Source organism: Acomys russatus, chromosome 3, assembly GCF_903995435.1.
Source record: "Acomys russatus chromosome 3, mAcoRus1.1, whole genome shotgun sequence".
NCBI lineage: Eukaryota > Metazoa > Chordata > Mammalia > Rodentia > Muridae > Acomys > Acomys russatus.
In genome coordinates, this window is record NC_067139.1 from 35447301 (window position 1) to 35468473 (window position 21173).

Below are 21173 nucleotides of genomic sequence, written 5' to 3' on the forward strand. Positions count from 1 at the left end.
TATTCCAGGCAAACTGTAAGTCAGTCTCTTGTGTTCTGGAGCCTAATTTGAGTTAGGCTTTTTCCTTAACAAAATCCCCGTAGTGGAATTCTAGTAGAGCCATTATAGCTAGGGTAAACATTAGAACGAAATAGTTTGTTTTTCACTGCATCTTGGGTAAGCATCAGAATGAATAGTTGTTTCTAACAGTACTTTGACCTTGAAGAAATCACTGTAAAAACAAAACAAAACAAAACTGTTTTCTGTTATCTACAGAGTTGTTTTTCCAAAGTTGTGACTTTGGTCACAAGACGGTCCTGGCAGTTCTGGGGCATCTTACATTACTGAGTACCGCAAACCAAAATGTGTACAGTAAGGATTAAAGTTGCAGGGTGCAATGTTTTCCTTCACAAAACATATAGATTAGATTAGGAGCTTTTGGATGAGGAACTTGTTTTATTTAAAAAAAAAAAAAACTTGTCTGATAACCAATAAATATCCTTCTGCCCGGCTGCTGGAGGTTTGGTTCTTTGAGGCTGGACCTCTCTGCTGCCTCAGAGCCTGGTTACCTTCTGGCATGACCCGCTTTCTTTGATCATCCCCCACAATTCAGAGCACCAATAAAATCCCATTGTTCTGCATTCCTAGTAGGTTAGGGTGGCTTTCCTCCAACGAGGAAGCTCTGATGTGGCCTCCACCATGCTAAGGAGAGGACAATTTTTACAACTCAGGAGAGTCAGGCAATCCCAGCACTTGAGAACTGGAGACAGGATTAAGAGTTCAAGACCAGCCTACATAGAATAGTGATGACACACAGAACAGGTCTCAAGACACATCGCAGCCAGCCCTAAGAAAGAAAACCAACATTCAACACTGAAATTTGTCCACAGTCTGTAGAGATGAAGCAACAAGGATGGAGAGGGTGCTGCTGACAGAGGTGGACATGACTCACAAGACTATTCAGTACAGATATGACACACACGGGCAATGGGGGTGGGGGTGGGGCACTGCATGGACAGCCAGAGCCTGTGGAGAAGTAGACAGGTGTCCCTTGTTTTGGATTCTCTATGCATGCCATTTCCTTTCCAAATGCTGTGCTTCCATGAAGATTTACAAGTCACCATACATGGAGGTTCCCAGTCAATCTTGACTGAACTCAATCAATCAGTCACAGAGAACAGACAGGCTTGAGCCGTGCTGGGGAAGGGTACATATAGTAGATATATTCTTATGCGTATTCTTCTTTTGTGGTCACTTTCCATAAATTCCACTCTGCATTTTTCTTCTCACTGCTCAGTGACTCTTCTCCATGGGTCTGGGACTGAGGTGACTCCTGGTTGGCTTAATCCATTCCTCACTGGGATGGCTTCCCTCGGGCTGCCAGAAAGTGTTGCTTAGCCTGTACCTGCCTCCAGCAGACCTCTAAGGCTGTGGGAACAGTCCTAGGATTGCTCTGGCTTGTAAAAGTGGGAGCTGTCAGTGGGCTAGACAACCCAACCAAATGTGAGTATGAGGGTATGTATTTCCCGAGCATTTGGGAGGCAGAGGCAGAGGCAGGCAGATTGCTGTGAGTTCAAGGCCAATCTCGTTTTACTAAGCAAGTCCAGGATAGCCAAAGCTATATAGAGAAACCTTGTCTCAAAAACAAAAGGAAAAAAAAAAAACAAAACAAACAAAACCCAAAAAACGAAGAAGAGGAGGAGGAAGAGGAGGAGCAGCAGCAGGAGGAACAGGAGGAGGAGGAGGAGCAGAAGGAAATACAGTGGCATTCAGACCCACCTGGCCTGACTTTTGATGCCTGGCAACGAGGTTCGGGTTGTTTGCAGGCAATATCAGTTAATGCTAAAACGTAGACTTTTCTCCCCAAGCAAAACATTGCCATTTCCTTTCCAGCATCTCTTTTAGGGGACTCACTCAGTAACGTCAGCCACTGATAAGAGGAGGAAGTGGGTGAGGTGGTGGTGAGCCTTAGAAAGCGCACAGGGTCTAGTTGTGACTGGAAGCAGAGACACATCAATGGTAAGTCACTGGCCTTGACAGGAACCCCATCCCCATTAAAAAAAATTCATCTCAAAAATATTTTGTGTATTGAGATGTTGGTCTCCGTAGTTTGCCCATCCTGGTCTCAAATGCCATGGCTTCGGGCAATCTTTCCACCTCAGCCTCCTTGTCACTGGCTTCAAAGGGATCTTAAATGTTAAATATGAGTTCTTATTTGCACTCACAAGGAACTGATACTTTCCATAAGGTTTGCTTGGAACACTGTTGTGAAGCTACTAACCGTCCCTGATACCACCAGCACTGCAGCATTTGGCGAGCTATTATCTAATACGAGGCTGAGGCGGTGTCTCAGAGAGAACAAGAGATGGGCCCAGGCAGGTGACACCGTGTAGTACTGTGGTCACACATCTTGCATCAGTACAGAAAAACATGCCGTGCTTGGACAGACTGCCACAACATGGTGGTTCATTGAGGAATGTAAGGTGTGTAAGCAGCACTCAGGGCTCTGCGAGGCTCATTTGGAGTTCAGTTCCATGCAGGTGCTGTTCTGTCCTTGTGAAAGCACGACGCTTGTGGGTACCCACCGGTGGCTTCTGCTGGACTGAGTGACCTATCTCTACAGTCCATGGTTCTAGAACATTCCAACCAAACCATTATTGCCCAACCGCCGAAACTTTCAAAGGCTAGCAGCTTTCCTCAACTTTCACCTCGGGTTATGAATAGAATGAGGGAGAAACGAGCATTTTATATTTAACCGTCTTGAAATCCCCCAAAAGATCCTCCACCCTGCACCCCCTGCTGCAACAGAAATACCTCTCAACATTTCTGTAGAACCTCTGCTTCTGGGTCCAAGGCACTGGCAGTGGCAACCGTTAGTACCTGGCGGCTATTTTCCATTTTCACCGTCGAGTGTCCACAGAAAAGTTAAACCCCAGGTGTGCATGTTAAGCGAGGAGACGAAGTTCCTCTTTCAGGAGATGTCGGTGCCCCTCCAGAGTCAACTCCACACCCATCAATACCCACCCCAGACATCCTGACCACCTGGCTGAGGGGCCCTGGAGCTGATTCCTCATCCACAGCCCAGTCTTCCCTTGCCCAGAGAAGCATCCACCCTGACATGGGAACGCACATTACAGTTCACGGTGCCTGGGTGGGGTTAGCAGTCCTGTGCTGGGGCAGCAGAGTGAGGGGAAGATAGGGCTGGGAGTCAGCACTTGATATTCCAGCAGGGTACCCTGGCTTCTCCTTCCTCCCCACCATGCCCACCTCCCATGGCCCAGCCACCAAAGAATGCTCTGGACGCCTCTGGAGCTCAGCATGAGGTCCTTGTTCCAGAGGGTACCACTCTGTACCAGGAAAAGTGGATGTGCTTGTTTTGGAATGCCAGGAGAAGCTGGACGGGATAGGCTTGCTGACCCCAGCCTCCCACACACCTCTGTGAACCTGGATAGGATGAGCTTGCTGACCCCAGCCTCCCACACACCTCTGTGTACTCTCACTTCTACACACCTGTCCACACACCACAAAAACAAAAAAGAAAAACAAAAACCAAACAAACATACAAAAGCCTGCTGGCCATTCATTTGTAAAGGTTCCTGTGGGCAACCCACTTCTAATCAAGTAACCCTGAGCTCTTCTTTTTGCAGTTGTCTTTTGTTATGACATCCTCAGCCATAACCTCTGCCCTTGGTACTGCCTGTTCAGTCGAGAGACTAGAAAGTTGGGAAGATAGAAGGGGCTGGGCAAGGCCAAGTTCTATGACCTAGCATGTGGGGCCTCTATCCCACGGCAGAGGGCTTGCTGCTACACAGTCATTTCTGCCTAAGCCAGTTCTTTCCCACAAAAATGGCTGGGCGGTTCTGGAGCCTCTGTAGGGCTCGTAATGTGAATCACTTTAAGTTTGAATTTATGCAGCGAAGGACACTGGGGAGGAATGGGCCCTGAAGATGAGTCTGAAGAGGCCAACAGTTCTCTACCTTAGTGGATCGCAGCGTGCCATCCCTTGAGCAGCAACAGAGGCATCTGGAACCCCTGCTAGAAATGCATTCTGGGCCAGCAGCACCTAGTCATGCTGGGTGCATGGAGGCAGAAGACGGTGTTGTCACAGAAGCTCTCTGAAACGCAGTGGGCTGTGAGGAAGGGAACCAGAGCAAAGGCATAGCTCCAGGCCCCAGCAAAACAAGGGGCCCTTGGCTTGGGCACAGGGGTTGTCTGGTGTCTGTGTCCAGGATTCAGCCCAGGCCATCGCTATGTCTCAGTGCCCTGAGACCAGATCCTCTATGGCCTTGGCCCAGGCAGCCATCCTATAAATGGAGCAGGGACACAGGCAGCCTTGGGCAGTGAAGAAGTCTCACGCCCATACCCCTCCTGTGCCTCACCCTTCTCAAGAGCCCTGGAGGGTAGTGCTCCAGGCCCTAGAACTCCCAGAGGTGTCACACTAGAGACCCAAGGCCACCTTCACCTGCACTGATTGTGCACTTGGGGCTGTAACTGAAAAGTACTGAAGAAAAGCCATCCCCAGTGTAGAAGAGCGAGTCCCAGAGCCCAGTGTGGGTGGCCAACGGAAGGCTGGATCTGATCAGTGTGCATTGTGTATCTGGGCTAACATGGCAATCTAAGATAGAGTAAGTGGATATAATGGCGGTGACCTGGCTTAGCACGTGTGAAATGCAGGTGGGGAGAGAGGGATTTAGAAAAGAAAAAAAAGGCAGTGGGAGCTGGCAAGATGGCTCAGCAGGTTAAGGTACTTACCACCAAGCCTGATGGCCTGCGTTTAAGCCCTAGGGCCTGCATTGTAGGAGCTATCTCAACTCTACCCATGCATAGTGTGTACACACACACACACACACACACACACACACACACACACACACAGAGCAATTCAAATTGAAGAAAAATGGTGAGATAAACCTGTTTTTTAGGATCCCAAGTGTGGGATCAGAACGGTCTTGTAAGAAAACAGGTGAGGTTAATCCACTAGAAGACCGACCACCTCATGCGGGCTCTTGATTGTTGCCAGCTGAAAAGATCCCATGAACTGACTCTGGGAGGAGATATATAAATGAGCCCAGAACTGGAGGCGGGGCTTTTTGGAGACTTGGATAGGTGTGGCTGTTCATCACTGCACTTCGAGACGCTCTTAGAGAGAACGGCTAGAGGGAAGGCTTCGGGACTACAGCTCCTGCTGAGGTTCTGGGTTCTGGTTACTCTAGGTTCCAGCAGAAGAAATCCTGCTGACTGTGCCAAGAGAATCGTTCCTCGGAACTGATATCCTTACGGTTTTGTTATTGTGTCTATTAATCCTCATTTCCTATTGTTTTGGTTAGTTGGGTTATAAGTGACATATGCTCGGTCATTAAGTTCTTAATAAAACATATTGGTTAAGAAAATTGAGCCCAGTGGGAAGTCATCTCTGCCATCTGCCTATACTCTTGCTTCATCCTATGGAGCTGCTGGTCCGAGCAAAACTGCAAATCCACTGACCACTCAGCCCAAACCGCTCTCAAGTGTTCCCTCATCCGGCAGGTGCCTGCCTCAACCAAATGTCCTTCCAACCGGCAGCAATGCCAAGCAAAAATTCATTTATTGGGTATGCCAGGCACGAGGCCTACAAAAGGAACTGACAACATGTGCCCGGCAGGCAGCCTGCCCGTGGCCCATGTGAAGCAGGAACTCTGGAAGAAAGGACCTCACTCATGTGTGGCAGAATGAAGCCAGACACAAGCCCAACGTGATGACATCCCAGAGATTATACACACAGTTAAATTACTAAATCATTATTTAGGACCAAAATACTTCCATGAAAACGGCACACAGAAAACCATATAAATTACATTTAAGGTCAGCACATGATTCTTTAAAAAAAAAAAAAAAATTAACAATACTGTTTTCTGTACAATGTTGCTTCCTTTTGAACATTCTAAATCCAGGAAACATTTTCCCTTGAATTCCAGAAAAGTAGGCAAAATACATATGCAGTATAATTAAAACCCTTCACAAAAATACGAAACCGTGCTGATTTCTGTAAAGGCACATTTTTTTTCTTCTTTAAAACAAGGCACTCCCAATTGTTCAGAATCAACTCTACCCTTGGAGCCCAGCAGGTGGCAGCATCCTGCTTCCGCTGGCCTTTGGCTGTTAAAAAAAAAGGTACATGATCAGCAGGGGGCAGCAGAAAAGACCGTTCTCCACCCTCAGCCAGGAGGGGGCTTACAGGCATCTCAGTTCTGCTGCCCTTTTGCAGCCATGTTCCCCCACCCCCTGTCCCCCACCCTTGGGGGTTTCTGAATCCTCGGCCCATAGACAGGGAGTGAAGATGTAGTCCATTGCTTTGCACATCTTAGCTCACTATCCCTGGGCTTTAGGATAAAGCAGGTGGTGGTGGGGTCTCCCTGTCCCGTTTCTCAGGAGGTCACGCTGCTGGGACCCTGCCGAGGTTAGACTGCTGTCTAAGATGCTCTCCAGCCAAGCCAGGGCACTGCGGTGGCAGTTTTAAGGGCACAGAGTGCAGGAGATAGTGTAGGATTTCTCACAGTCTCAGGCGGGCAGACTCAAACCAGCCTGCCAGTCGCTGGGCTCTGGTGACAGGCCGCTGTTTGTGACTTCTCAGAGCCACTGAGGTCCCCATTTGGTCACATCAGGGACCTTTATCCTAGTGCTCCAGGCCCTGAGTACTCCTCAGGCTTCGAGCTGGACATGAGCCTCGTTCACCTGGAGAGTGTCATTGTCTCCCAAGAGCTCAGTCTCTGGGACGGAACCCTCCTCTTCCTCCTCCTCTGCTTCCTGCACCGGACTCTGGGCCACATCTTCTGGGATGTTTTGTGCATCCTCAGTGCCTTCTGAGAGCAGGGCTGCCCGGTCCGCCACAGATGTGTTAGAGGGCGCCGTAGTGACATAGCCAGTGCTGGTGGAGCCGCTGCCACTGTGGTGCGAGCTCGGCTTGGGAACCATCTGAGGGGGCACCTGCTGCGGGGCCATCTGCATGGGGATTTGGACTGGGTAGAAGTTGGGCAGGTAGGCCCCATAGGCTGGTACTGGCTGGTAGCCATTGACTGGGATGTATAGCTGTGCCGGGGGCACCAAGGGTCTGATCTGACCCTTCATGGGAATGAACTGAGGCTGCGGGAAGGGCTGAGCCTTCTGCTTGGGCGCCATGTAGCGGGCATTGCTCACATTGCTTACAGGGCTGGTGCTCAGGGAGCTGGTCTGTGTGGTGTTGCTGGCTCCCGAGGTCTGTGCTGAGCTATTGTAGTTGGATAGGTTGCCCCAGGCCCGGAGCCGGCTGTGGATGTCCTTAAATCGGGGCCTCCGGCTGGGGAACTCGTTCCAGCATTCAATCATGAGGGCGTAGACCCAGGCGGGACAGTCATCTGGGCAGGGCAGCACCTGCCGGCTCCGGATCATCTCCACCACGTCCTGGTTGGAGTACCCACAGTAGGGCTGCAGGCCATAGCTGAAGACCTCCCAGAGGACCACGCCATAGGACCAGATGTCAGAGTCGATGGAGAACTTGCCGTACATGATGGCCTCGGGGGACATCCAGCGGATGGGCAGCAGCGAATTGCCCATGAGTTTGTAGTAATCTGCAGAATATACCTCACGGAAGAGGCCCAAGTCTGAGATCCTCACGCTCAGCTTGTCGTATACCAGCACGTTGCGCGTGGCCAGGTCCTTGTGGACCACGTGGTGGCTGGACAGAAACTCCATCCCCGCAGCGATCTGCGCCACCACGTGCACGAAGTCGGGGGGCTCCAGGGCTGACTTCACCGTGCGGTCGTCGTCCGTGCTGCCCACGTCAGAGTGCGGCGAGCGCATGACCAGGAACTCATGGAGGTCGCCGTGTGAGCAGTAGGTGAAGATCATGCTCAGGGGCTGGTCCTTGGTCACCACGCCTAGTAGGCAGACGATGTTGGGGTGCTGCAGCCGCGCCCGCAGCATGGCCTCCTGCCGGAATTCTTCACGCAGGGGCCCCTCGGCCTTGTCTTTCAGCGTCTTGATGGCCACCGCCTGGGTTGGTTCTCCTGGGGCGGGGCCGAACAGGTGGCCTTTGTAGACCTTACCGAACCGGTCCTCACCAAGCTCCTCCATGAACCTCACTGTGGACAAGCTGATCTCTTTGAGTTTGGCCTGCCAAGAAGAAAAGCCAAACACAATTGTCAAGGTAGTATCAAAGAAGAGGGGCTATGACCACCATTGCTGGCATGGCCTTGCTGGTCCTGCCTGTCCTGGGCTTGGCCTGCCCCACAGCCCTCTTAATGCCCTAACTATAGCTCCAATGCCATGACGCTACCCCATCTGAAACCCTCCAGAGTCTTCACCCTGTTAGGTCTCTCCAAAATGTGAGCATAGCTCTGCGCCCACCAGCATGCACTCACATATCTAGTCACACTCACACCTGAGCCTGTAGCCCAGTTTTCTAGAGTCATCCAGGTACCCTAGAGAGGTGTCCGCCACACCTTTCCCAGCATGCCCCACACCAAAGCCGTGCTCTGTTTTTCCCATGGGCCCACGGTGCCCTTCTCTTAACTTTCTGCTGGTTGGAGTTTGTTCATTTTAGAGTCTAGCACCGTGCTTTACAGAGCCTCCCTCTATGACAGTCTCAGGCCTTTGCTCTGCACTAGATGACCAGTCTGATATTCTCTGGATAGAAGAAACACCCAGTGACGCGGACGGACCCTGCCTAATCCTTCTGGGTGGGCTATCTGTAGACTCCATGCCTTGTGCACCTGCACACTCCCACTGAGGGCCTATGTCTTCCTCAAAAGCCAATCCCACCCATGGCAGGCATGCAGGAATTCTTCACTGAAGAGCTGAGTGAGCTAGCTCTGTCTCCAGCACCCCAAGAATCTTCAAAGTCACTGAGTGAGAACACTGCTCTCAAAGGCAGCCATGAGCTAAGTCTAACTATAGGAGGGCTGCTGACAGGCTGTCACCTGTCATATTTCAGTGTCTCCATTCATTTCCCTGGCATCTGGAACATTTAAAAGTGGGTGCGACCAGTCACAAACCTTTACTGCCCCTTCTGATTAAAGGGCTGGCAATCTTTCCCCGAGAAATAAAACAAGAGGAAAAGGCCCCATACTCTCTCAAAAGCGCATGCTAATCCTCAAAGGCACAGTGCGAACTCTCCTTTTCAGTGCAGAGCAGGCCCTGGGACAGGTGGAGGGGAGAGAGGGCCAGGGCCTCAGGTTTGAATCCTACGGACACAGACGCACACACAGACACACACACACACACACGTACGTACAACCAGTCTACTTAAGCAGCTGCAGATGCTATGCTCCCCTTTTCACTCCAGGTTACCCACCTCCACCCCTCCCACCACCAGGTCAAGTATTCAAGTGCAGCTGGCTGTTGTTACCCGCCCCATCCCCCACCCCGCCACTTCTGTTTTATTTTAACCCAGGGCTCCTCAGCTCAAGGTGTGGAGGAAATCCAGAGTCTGCTGTCTCGGGTTCCCCATCCCTGAACTCAGTCTAGGGCACACAAGAGGGCCTATGTGGGCTGACACCTCATGCTTAAACTCAGCCCTCTCAGAGCTGCCCTCTTAGGACCCTCCCAGGAGGATTTGGTCGATACCCAGTCCCGAGCTGGGCCCTCTCAGAGCTGCCTTGTTGGGGTATGGGCTGGAGGACCTGTTTGTGCTGGCTGATAAGTGGCATCTCCATGTCCTGGCTGGGTGAGGCCATCAGCTGCCGGCGCTGTGGGGTAGAGGCCGAGGCCTTCTGTTTGTTGCGGCACATGCAGACAAGGAAGAAAAGGCAGGCGATGACCAGGGGTATGGCGATGCTGGGGACTAGGATGTACAGAATCCCCATCTTGCTGCCATCTCGGGGACCTGGGAACCACAGAGGGGGATTCCATGAGCTTTCGGAAGACACTCGCTTTTCATTTCTCAGCTTTCCACCCCGTCCCTCCCTCCTCCACCAGGTAAAGGATTCAAGTATGGCTGGCTGGTCCCCTCTTCTACTCTTTCATTTTCACCCAGGGCTCCTCAGCAAAGTGTCCTTGATAACCTTTCCCATGTGTTAACTTTTTAATTTGTGTAATAAATAACAACAGTTTTCAGGATAATACAGAGTACAAGTAAGTGTCCCAAGAACTTGTACTCATTAGAATATGCACATGTGGGGCAAAGAATTCTTAACAGATGATTTGGGCCAGCCAACAGAGACCATCTGACATTCCTTTCACTCTTCTCAAGGAACAGCTAAGCTTCGTTTCCACATAAAGAACTTCCAAGAAGGTGCAGAGGGGCACACAAGGAGACAGGAGGAAAGACACTAGCAAGAAGGGTTAGGTGGGCGGGGACTGGCAAGCACTGGGCAAGCATGGCAGAAAACTGCCTGTCCCCGGACGGCTTCTCGCCCCCATGCACCTCTCTAACTGAAGCCACGGAGCTTCAAGAGTAGCTGGTGTGATTTACGAAATTAAGGCTCACGGCCCCTCTGCCCTTACAAACATGTGAGGTGGGCTCCCTAGAGGGCCCAGGGGATCATGGCGTTTCTCCATCATCCCCCTGGGCCCTGCAAATAAGGACACTAGATTTGGATACTCTTTAATGAGAAAGCAAGACAAGCCCCTCTCAGTGACTGTGGTATCTGAAGGAGAAGACTCAGTCCCCAGTGTATGCTCTGATGCTACCTTGGCATCACCATGTCCCCAAACCCACTCTTGTCACCTGGCCTTCTGAAGTAACTGACAGACAATAAAACGAAACCACAGGCAACAAACACACTTCTCTGTCCCCAGCAGCAACGTCTGTCCCCAGAAAGGATCCCAGAACAATTGTTCCAGAAGTCAGGGGAGCTGGGACAGAGAGGCCAGACTCCGGTTCTTTTTTTACATTTAGGGTGGATGTGATGGTTTGCACTGCCAAAACACACACCTAGGTTGCAAGCTCAAGCCTCCAGGAACACCTGTGAGGGATTATCTACATCAGTGATGGTTCTCAACCTGTGGGGCGTGACCCCTTTGAGGACTGAATGACCTTTCACGGGGGGTCACCAAAGACCATCGCAGGACACAGGTAATTACATTACAATTCATAGCAGTAGCAAAATTACAGTTATGGAACAGCAAGGAAAATGTTTTTTATGGTGTGTGTGTGGGGGGGGGTCATTACAGTAGGAGGAACTGTGTTAATGGGTAGCAGCAGCAGCAGGAAGGTTGAGAACAACCACTGGCCTGCATTAAGGCTATTTTGATTATGCTAACTGATGTGGGAAGTCCATTCCCTGGCCTGGGGAACCTTTACTGAATACAGCTGAGACAAGGCAAGCTGAGCCAGGCATGCACTACCTCACCCTGCTCCGCTCCTGACTGCATGTGATGGTTGCTTCAAGTTCCTGTGGCTCCAACTGCCCTGCAATGATCTACTAACATGGAATTAGAAGCCAGGTAAACCAATCTCCTCCCTTCGGCTGCTTTCGCTAATTGTATTTTCTCACAGCCACATAAAACAAAACAAAAGGCTGTGGGGGAGCATCCACACCCTTCCTCCCTAGAGCAGACACGGGAATCCTGCCCACACATTGGCAGGCCCATTTGTTTTATCATCATCTTTTTAAAATCACCAACACAGGGCTGGAGAGATGGCTTAGAGGTTAAGGGCACTGACTGCTCTTCCAGAGGTCCTGAGTTCAATTCCCAGCAACCACATGGTAGAGTTCACAATCATCTATAATGTGATCTGATGCCCTCTTCTGGCCTGCAGGTGTACATGCAGGCAGAGCCCTGTATACATAATAAATAAATAAATAAATCTAAAAAATTTACCAACACAACACACACTTACTGGGAACACATGATAGCATTAAAGAAAGGGGAAGATCATTATTCATAGTGATGTGTGTCACCAAAGGCTGTCATGCAGCTGATGGATTGGTACTCAACTTTGTATGTGTATTTTTCAGGTGAAGCATACGAAGTAACTTACAGTTATCACTGCACTTTCCTGGGGTGAGCTGTGAAATTACTCTAAATAAAATCATGCAGACCATACTGCCATGCTTGCTGCTGGCTTTGGAGCAGGATAATGTATCTGAGTCTCTTTCTGTCAGGACAGACAGCTCTGTGGGCTCCTTCAACTATTATGTATCCCTGCACAGCCTTCTCGGCTGCCCCGGAGCCTCCTATGAAACACTGCAGATGCTCTGCTACCTGGCTCTCACTAGCGATTCTTCAAGAGGTGCCCTTGCATTTCTGCCCCATGAGTGCAGACCTTCCTATAAACTATGGTTCCAGGACCTATAACCTATATATTTTTCTTTTTTGTTTGTTTTTTCGAGACAGAGGTCTCTCTGTGTTAGCCCTGACTGTCCCAGAGTTGCTCTGTAAGCCAGGTTGTCCTCGAACTCACAGCAATCCACCTGCCTCTGCCTCCCAAGTGCTGGGATGAAGGGTGTGCGCCACCACCGCCTGGATTTTTTTTTAATTGCAAAATAACAGCTGCTCATCAAAATGCCCCCTACCTGGACACCCTCCATGGATCTGGGGAAATTATTGTCATAAGCCTGAAGTGCCTATTTCTAAAAGTCCACCCTGGACAACTGGATGGCTGAGACCCAGCAGCAGGCCTTGTGGAGCCGTTTCTCAGGAGAAAGGCTGTACAGAGCCAAAGCATTCCCTCAGAACTAGACTTCACTTGGACATGACCTCACACATTTTCATTCTCAAGGTACACTTCCTGCATTGAACACATGCTTAAGCAGTGAGAGGCCCTGTGACACCCCATCTCCAAGGCTGGCGATGTATCAGTGTGTCTGTGGATATGTGCTCCCTAGAGCGGCAGGGCACTCAGACCTAGCTAACAACTGATGCTTTAAACCTGTAATTGCTCATCCTTCTCCCATTCATGACATAACAGAGATACCGTGGGGGATGTTGAGACCTGAAATCTACTGTCTCCTTACTCTACTAAATCTACCTGTGACTTCCACCACACTTAGAAAACCTTGTGCCTTGATGTTGACTTGAGAACTCAGGTGCCAAATTCATTGTCCCAGGGCCAGACACACCTGGTGGACCTGATGGAAGAAAGGTTTCAGAATACACACAGCAGGCACCACTGGGATGTGAGATTAGGGCTGCCCAGCACAGCATTCAGACCTTCACACCCCAAAACACCCTATGATGGTCTGGTATTGCAACTTTATTTAAAACAAATGACTGTGATGGTAAGATGGGACACAAGAGTCACCTATGTCCCCTGGAAAGACACAAACTCTTATAATAGGCAAACTCAACAATCAACATTAAAAAATATATATATAGAGAGAGAATACATACTACACGGGGGTACGTCACACAGTTCCATGCGTACGTTTTTATTCTGCGTAAAGCACCAGGGGCCTTCCATCTGGCCCCCAGGGTTCCGGCAGTAGGCGTGGCCTCCTCCCAGCTCTGGGAACTCAGCACTGGACAGGTGATGACTGTGAGGATGCTGCAGAGCCCAGGGCTGACACTGGTGGCCTGACTTGGTGGTACTGGCCATGCCCCTGTAGTCGGCACCGGAACCGTTGTAGCACTGGTGGTCTGAGAGAAGTAAAGAGTTAGGGGCCTGAGCATGCGGGGGACATCAGCAAGCCTGTATGCGCGGGGGTGGGATGTCTCCCACCCTTAGGATTTTCAGAAAGGAATGACAAAGCCACCCTGACTCCTTGCAGGAAGCCCAAAAGACCTAAGGGTTTTATGTATGACCTGGAGACGTAGCACTAGAGGGACTGAATAGAGTCCCAAGCCCACCAGTGACACGGAAGGTGCAACAGTGACACAAATGGGAAGGAAACCTACTGTAGTTGCTCCAGCCCTGAGACCACTCGCTTTGGAAATTCCAGGTTTACAGCGATGGGCCCAGACAAGGAAAGGGTCCAGCTTGGGTGAGAGCCTGGGGAAGGTTAACTCCCATTCAACACTAGAGGGCTGCCCTGGGACTGTTTGTGCTGCTGGCTCTGGCTGCAGAAACAGACTTGCGTTTTGAAGAGCTTTGCTTAGCCCTGCGCCTGCGCCTAAGCCTGCGCCTAAGCCTGCGCCTAAGCCTGCGCCTGCGCGCTGGGGACACTCACAGCGGCCCAGCCTCTCCGCGGGGATCCCGATGCGCATGCAATTCGCTGCGTCAGGGCTCTCAGGCATGGGCAGCGCCTCGCACTTGGGCAGTTGGAGCCTCATGAGGATGAGCGGGTTGGAGCGAGCGATGGTGTACTCCTGGCGGCACAGGTCATTTTCCAGCACTTCGCACTCATCCCGGCACAGCTCCCGAGGCTTGGGGGCCCTGGAGCGCGCGTCGCACAGAGGGAAGACAAAGTGGCAGAAGGATGGGATGGCAAACTGTGAGCACTGGTCTGACAGGTGCGTGGAGGTGCCGATCATGGTGAAGGCAGCTGCGGAAATGAGACTCTTGTGAGCGGAAGCCTGCCTAGCATCAGCGCAGCCCTGCCCCTGCCGAACACACCCCTCCTCCGGCCCCTGATCTGCCCCACCCCTCAGCCCTGCTCCAAACACCCACAGCAAAGGCTCAAGCCCCTACCCGTCCTTGATCAATGGCACCCCTACCCAAGAAAGCCATCACTCAGTCCACTTCTCTGGGTTTCCAACTTTCTGCCTGGACTCCAGACAACCTATCATGGGGCACCAATCCCTTTCTCTGAGCCTCAAGCCCTGCCCTGGGTGCCCATCTTAGACTCTGTCCCACACCCCTATTCTGCTAGTCCAGACACAGGCCTTCTGAGAAACTTTAACCCACACTTTGTGCCCTAACAGAATCACACTCCAAGTACACCCAACCTCTATACTTTGCCCAACCACACCCTTACTACCATCAATGCAAGCTTGCTCTGCAATCCTGACACCCCCAACCTCATTTCTGTGGCTACCCTGAGCCCTGGAAACCCTGTCCCTCTACCTCAGTTCCAGCCCTGGAGACCTTGCCTCACTCCACCTAACACCCAGCTCCAGATTTTACCTCCTGCATATCTAGTATGTGTGGGGGTTCTGCAGCACAGAGCCTGGTGTGGAGGGCTCGGGGACACAGTACAGAACGAGGAGGGATCTAATTGGGGCCTTCTGGGTACATGAGGCTCACCCTGAGAGGCCCAGGCAGAGAGCCCACAGATATTAAAAGGAATGTGCATGGGGGGCTGGGAAATTCAGAGGTAGGAGTTAGTTATCCAGGAAGATGCGGGGAACTGAAGCAGTCAAGTCCCTCTGCCTACACACCCTGCAGATACTGGGCTAAAACCCAGAGGCTCAGACCCTGGGGTGTGTACTACCAAATGTGGCCAGCAGGTGGTGCTGCTGCCACCCAGAACACAGGCCCAGGCCCCAGTAGGCAACTGGTGGATCTGGTTCCAGCCAATTCTCATTTACTATATGAAAGCAACGGTCCGTCCTTTAACCCTTTGTGGGCCTGTTTCTTTACCTGTAAAGTGACTAGTTGAGACTACATCGTGAAACTAACATTTGCACCGTACTCTAAATATGGGTGGGACACGAGTGGCCCCAGGAACTGGCTTGGCTCGGGGATAGAAATCACAGACCCCCTTGTTTGGGCACCAGGGGTCAAGGAGAGTGTGCCTAGGATTTGATTTAATGGAGGAATGACCTCTCCAGTACAGACTTGGCAGTGAAGGGGGCTGCTGCCAGAAAAGTGGGCCTCCACCCCCAGGCAAGTAAAGGATAAGAAAAGCAAAACTGCCATTAATTCGGGGACCGGGCTCACCATGTCACAGCTGTATTCACACAGAGCTTTGTCTCTAAATGTGTCCTTTGAGTGCTGTTTCCTCCTGGGAATCAGTTCTAGGCAGGGAAGGTGCTTTCCACAGCTCCTGTCATCATCTTTGCCCACACTCTGAACGCCGCCCATGGGCAGATCTCCACACGGGACACTGCCATGCTAATGTGGCGTGCTGGCTAGTTCTAGGTCTAATGAAGACCCAAGCTGGAATGGAATGCTGAGACCTCACAGCCAGCCAGCAAAGTCCCAAAGAGACAGAGGAGAGCAGCTTCACTTCCTGTCTGACCAACTCCAAACCCAGGCTTTGTTCTCTGGAAGCGAAGGACCTAGGTCTCACTCGCTACAGCATACCCTCTGCCTGTCCCAAGCAGCTGGTGCCAGACTGTGCACCTGTGGACCAGGCATGGGACATAGATGACGCAACAGTCCAGAGAATACAGAGCAAGCACCCAAGCAGATTGAGTGTGACCATGACATCAGTGCTTCAACATACCTGGCGTGTGTGTGTGTGTGTGTGTGTGTGTGTGTGTGTGTGTGTGTAAGAGAGGAGAGAGAGAGAGAGAGAGAGAGAGAGAGAGAGAGAGAGAGAGAGAGAGAGAGAGAGAGAGAGAAACATCTGCACTTGTTAACTATGGTTTACATGTGGCCTGTCCCCTAAGGCTCTTGTGTTTGCTTCCCAACCTGGTGATGCTGAGATTTGGGGGGTACCTTTAGGTACAGGGCATAGGGGTTGGTTGCCCTTAGAATAGATTGAAGCAGTATTCCAGGGGCCCTGCTCTGTCCTCACAAGGTTGTTGTGAAAGAACAGGTCTGCCCCTGCCCCCACCCTTCAGCATACCCGGCAGCTTCCTGTCTTGCCGGGTGACCGCCCCTCTCATACGGGCTCCTAGTGGTGTGGTGAAGCCAGGGAGGCCTCCGCAGGGTGATGCCATGTGACTCTGGGATCTCAGCTTTGAAGCCATGAGGCAAAGAAACATTTCTTTATGAAGTATTTACCTTCAAGTAAAGGGGGAGGGGCTAAAAGGCCAACCTAAACACTGAAAATACTTTAGGGCAAAACGCATGAGCAAGTGTAACTACTTCTAAGAAAGAGCACTTATTTCCTCCTGCAGGAGATGTGGGAGGGGCTGGTTGTCCGTGCCACTAACTGACAAAACACTAGAGTGACAGCCCATCTGCAGCAAAGGTGCCTGCGCAGATGCTCGCCATGCCCCGAGGGAGCTGTGTGCTCCCTACCTGTGATCCGGTTTTCAATCTCGCCCTGCATCTGCAGAGAGTCCACGTAGATGGTCCGGTTCCCAATGAAGCGTGCACAGGCAATCCCCCGGTAAGGCTGGCAGAAGCCATCTTCCTGACCGTCATCCCTGGAAAGGCACACAAACCTCGGTAAGTGACTGTAGAGGACAAATGGTCCAGAACTGTACAACCTATCACTGCCTGCTTGCTTGTCTGTTTATTTCTGTGACAGAGGCCTTCTATTTAGTCCAAGACAATTCTGAACTCACTCTGTGGTCTAATCTGGTTATGAACTTCAGAGATTGTCCTGCCTCAGCTTCCAAGTGCTGGGATTACATCACCGTAATTGGCAAGCCAGCGATTTTTTTTTTTTTTAAACTTGGTCCAAAAATTGCCTCAGCATGAAAACCAGCCCACGGAGGCCTTGGTTCTAATCACCCAACCTCAGAAGCAACCAGATGCATAGATAAACAGAGAGGCACTTCCAGATAATGGGATGCAAGCCAGGGAAAAGATGTGGGTGCCTGCTAGAAGGGCAGGGAGCCCATCTGAGAAGCTCTGTGCTGTGTGTGGGGCTCCAGGGAAGACGATGGACCTCAGAGGAGTCTGGGGACTGGAAACTTCTAGAAATGATGACATCATACCAGGAACATCAGCCTAAACCCATAGAAAAGGAAACTCAAAAATGAACCCTAATGCACACTGCCCAGTTCAGCTCACGATGGTCTGTCGATACAGGCTCCATCAATGGTTTCATAGTAAGAGGAGTGCCAAGAGGGAAGTAACTTGCAGTCAGGTTTGCTGTAAACCTAACCTAACACAGCTGCTCAGCAGCTTATTAATCATTTGCCGATTTTAATCACCTTTTAAAAACCTGGACGACGACTCCTTAAGTAAGCGTGAAGTATGGAAAGACTTTTTTTCTTTTGAGACAGGATCTCACTGTGTAGCTTCTGGCTGGCCTGGTACTTGCTTATGTACATCAGGCTGGCCTTAAAACTCACAGGGATCAGCCTAACCTCTGGCTCCCAACCGCCGGGATCAAAGGTATACACCACCACCTCTGGCCTACAAGGAAGACTTCCTACGGATGAGGTGATGTGTACAGTTCATCCACAGGTTCCTAACATGAGGATGTTACACATTAACACACTTCTGATTCCTGAGCTACGTCACAGACTGTGGCATTCCCCCTCACAGTGGCCTGGTCTGTAAACAAGGATGTGCCCTCCCCTCCCCCCCCCCCCCTGCCCACCACCACCACCACCCCTGCTGTGCTCTCTGCCTTTTCTACAGCAACAGAGGTCTCTGCAAAGGTCTGTGTCTGAGAGCCTGGGGTCCACTGTGCGGATAACATGGATGATGCTGACACACATAAGTGCTTGAGAGGGACCAGGACGACAGTTTGTCCTCCTTTCTCCACAACCCGACCTTCCTAGAACTCACTGCTGTGATAAAATATCTGACAACAACTTAAGGAAAGGGTACAGTCCAGGATGCAGTGAGGAAGTGGTGGCGGTGGCGGGAGTGTCCAGAGTGTGAGGCAACTGGTCACATTGTATCTACAGTCAGGACAATACAGAGATGAAAGCCACCACCGCTGTCCTGCTGGGCTTGCTTTCATCATCTTATTCCATCCTGGGCCCCAGCCCACAGGATGGGTGCTGCTGCACACATTCAAGATAGAGTTCCCCACCTTGGCTAAACCTGGATACACCCAGAAGTCTGTTTCCATGGTGATTCTAAACCCCTTCAATGTCCCATCCATCCCTTGACTAGGAAAACTAGGCATTTCAATGGCCCCAGGATCCTCCAAGGAGGCAACTCCAATGGGCTGCAGGAGAATTAATTCCTCAGGGCTGCTGTGTGAGAGCGGCACAGCAGAGGAGCAGGAGGCCCCGTGCTCAAGCCCCTGAGGTGACCTCAGGTCTGGAAGTCAGGAGCACGAATGAAAGGAACTGCACAGAAGATCCTCAGGGGTGTGCAGAGCCGGAATGAACCCCTTGCTCTACCTGACGTGGCCAGGCACAGACCAGAACCCGCCATGCTGGAAGCTGGAAAGAGAAACAGCTACTGGGAGAAGCTACAGCCAGGAAGGAGGCAGACAGGCCAGAACCACAGGCTAAAGAGATGTAACCAGTAGGAATCACAAGCCCGGGAGAAACTGAGGCAGGGCCCTGTGAATAGGTAGTGAGCCCCACAGCTGACTCTGTTAAGGAAAGGCCTCCAGAGGGGGCATCCTAAGAAGCAAGAGGTCACAGAAGGTCAAGGACTATCCAGATTAGAGACTGTCTGCAGCAGCATGGTCCGTGTGTGTAGAGCGGGCAGGGATCTGTAAGTGGACTATTAAGGAACTGGAATACGAATGCAATACTCAGACTTTATAGCTATTGTCACATAGCAGCCTTCACTCTGTCTGGGCAGTACACACTTAAGTACTAAGACACTATTTTTATTTAGTACAGGATTTAAGGAGAATTACCTCCCCCTTCTCTCTCTGCCTCTCTGTCTCTGTCTCTCTCTGTCTCTCTGTCTCTCTCTCTTTCTCTCTCTCTCTGTGTGTGTGTGTATACACTCCTGTGTGTGAATGTGGGCATATCATCTTCATCCTCTGCCTGGTTTGGCTCAGAGTCTCTGCTGTTCACTGCTGTATACTCCAGACTAGCGGACCTTCTCCCCACCTTTCATCCCCGTAAGAGCCAACAGGTTACAGAAACACACACACACACACACACACACACACACACACACACACACACTACCATGTCTGGTTTTAACATGGGTGCTGGGACTGAACTCAGGCTCTCAAGCTTGCAGAGCAAGCACTCTTATCCACAGAGCCATCTCCCCAGGCCAAGAGCTATACTTCCTATTGTAACAAGGTGGCTTTAGGTTAAAGATTAAGACCAGGGCCCTCCTTCAGGCTGTACTTGAGGTCGAGCTGAACTACCTACGGACCAGTGGTCTCAGCTTTAATGTCAAGTGCTAAGTTAGTCTTTTTCTGAGAATGTTCCTTATAATAAAGCAGCCTGGCTTCTCCTGAAGTCATCTTTAATCACTGGCTTGTCAGTGGCAATTTAAATTGTTTTTATCCTGGTATTTTTCCCGTAATTAAGATAAAGTCTGAACTAGAGTTATCGATGTTCTCCTTAATAGCAGTGGGAGAGCTGCGGGAGCAGGCCAACGGCATTCTCCTTAGGCACACGTGTGCACCTGCCTGTGGGCCAGGCAAAGCAAGATGGGCGGATGTGACGGAGGTCCAGGGTCTGAAGACTGGCAGGTAAGCTGGACTTGGTGACAGAGATTCTGGGTCCACAAGCATGCAGCTGGACGACAGGGTGGCAGTCCTGGACATGCCCAGTGTCCAAGTAAGTCAGAAAACAAGAGGGTTAAGGACATGGCCTCAAGAAAAGCGGCTTTCAGAATACCAAGACTTGGCTTAACTTTTTAACTGCTCAAAAGCAGAAGGCACTTTCTAGAAGCAGCGTGACACACACCCACGCACCCACAGGTTGGTGGGGGACAACAGGAGGAGGATGGGGTTCTAATGCAGAGGCTCCAGGGAGTACTGCACCTTGTGTTGCCCACTCCTAACCATGTGTAGTATGGGGTACATGGGCCAGTTAGAGTGAACTCGAGCCACCGCTAAGTTAAAAGAGCAGAACCCAAACCAATCTCACATATGAAAAGTCAGGCATGCAGGATCCCCAGGCATCATCCCAACCTGAGTGAGCTACGAGAAAGGGAGGCGCCACCCTGTCTTACAGCTTCCAAAGGCGGATGGAAGGATAATAGTAGTAGCCCCTTAACGGCAGGTTGCCAGCGAGCACCAACATGTGCTCTGAGGGCAGAAGGCAGGGCTGGAGCAGGAAACAGCCAGTTACATCGCTGTGTGAAGACCAATAACAGCCCCACCACCACCACCATGATGTCACATTACAGGAGGACAAGCCCAGCCTCCTCTGTGGGTAACCATCCCAGCCTGCACCCCACATGGCAGGACAGAACAATTGGCCAGGGTCAGAAAGGAAAGTTATGTCTCTGCCAGGAAACAGACACATGAAGGAGCCACCTAGCAGGGCAGACTTGTCACTCCTGAAGAACTCAGAGAACTAAGGGGTTATTATTGGAGGCACTAAGTTCTCCATCGTGCCTTTGAATCTTCATTTTGCTTAACTTCCAGAGAAGTCACTATGCAGGTTAGTCTGAGACAGTCAAAATAAAC

General features: G+C 51.0%; 1 protein-coding gene across 1 annotated transcript in view; it reads right to left on the minus strand.

Annotated features, from left to right (window-relative positions):
* Positions 1-6320: 6320 nt before the first annotated feature.
* The window catches only part of Ror2 (receptor tyrosine kinase like orphan receptor 2), a 29806-nt gene continuing 14953 nt past the window's right edge, over positions 6321-21173 (minus strand). The window contains exons 4-8 of the mRNA XM_051171374.1: positions 16949-17076; positions 14046-14360; positions 13270-13515; positions 9615-9817; positions 6321-8106 (exon numbers count right to left, since the gene is read on the minus strand). Of these exons, the coding sequence (XP_051027331.1) occupies positions 6658-8106; positions 9615-9817; positions 13270-13515; positions 14046-14360; positions 16949-17076 (2341 nt within the window). The 3' untranslated portion in view covers positions 6321-6657. The remainder of the gene's footprint in view (positions 8107-9614; positions 9818-13269; positions 13516-14045; positions 14361-16948; positions 17077-21173) is intronic.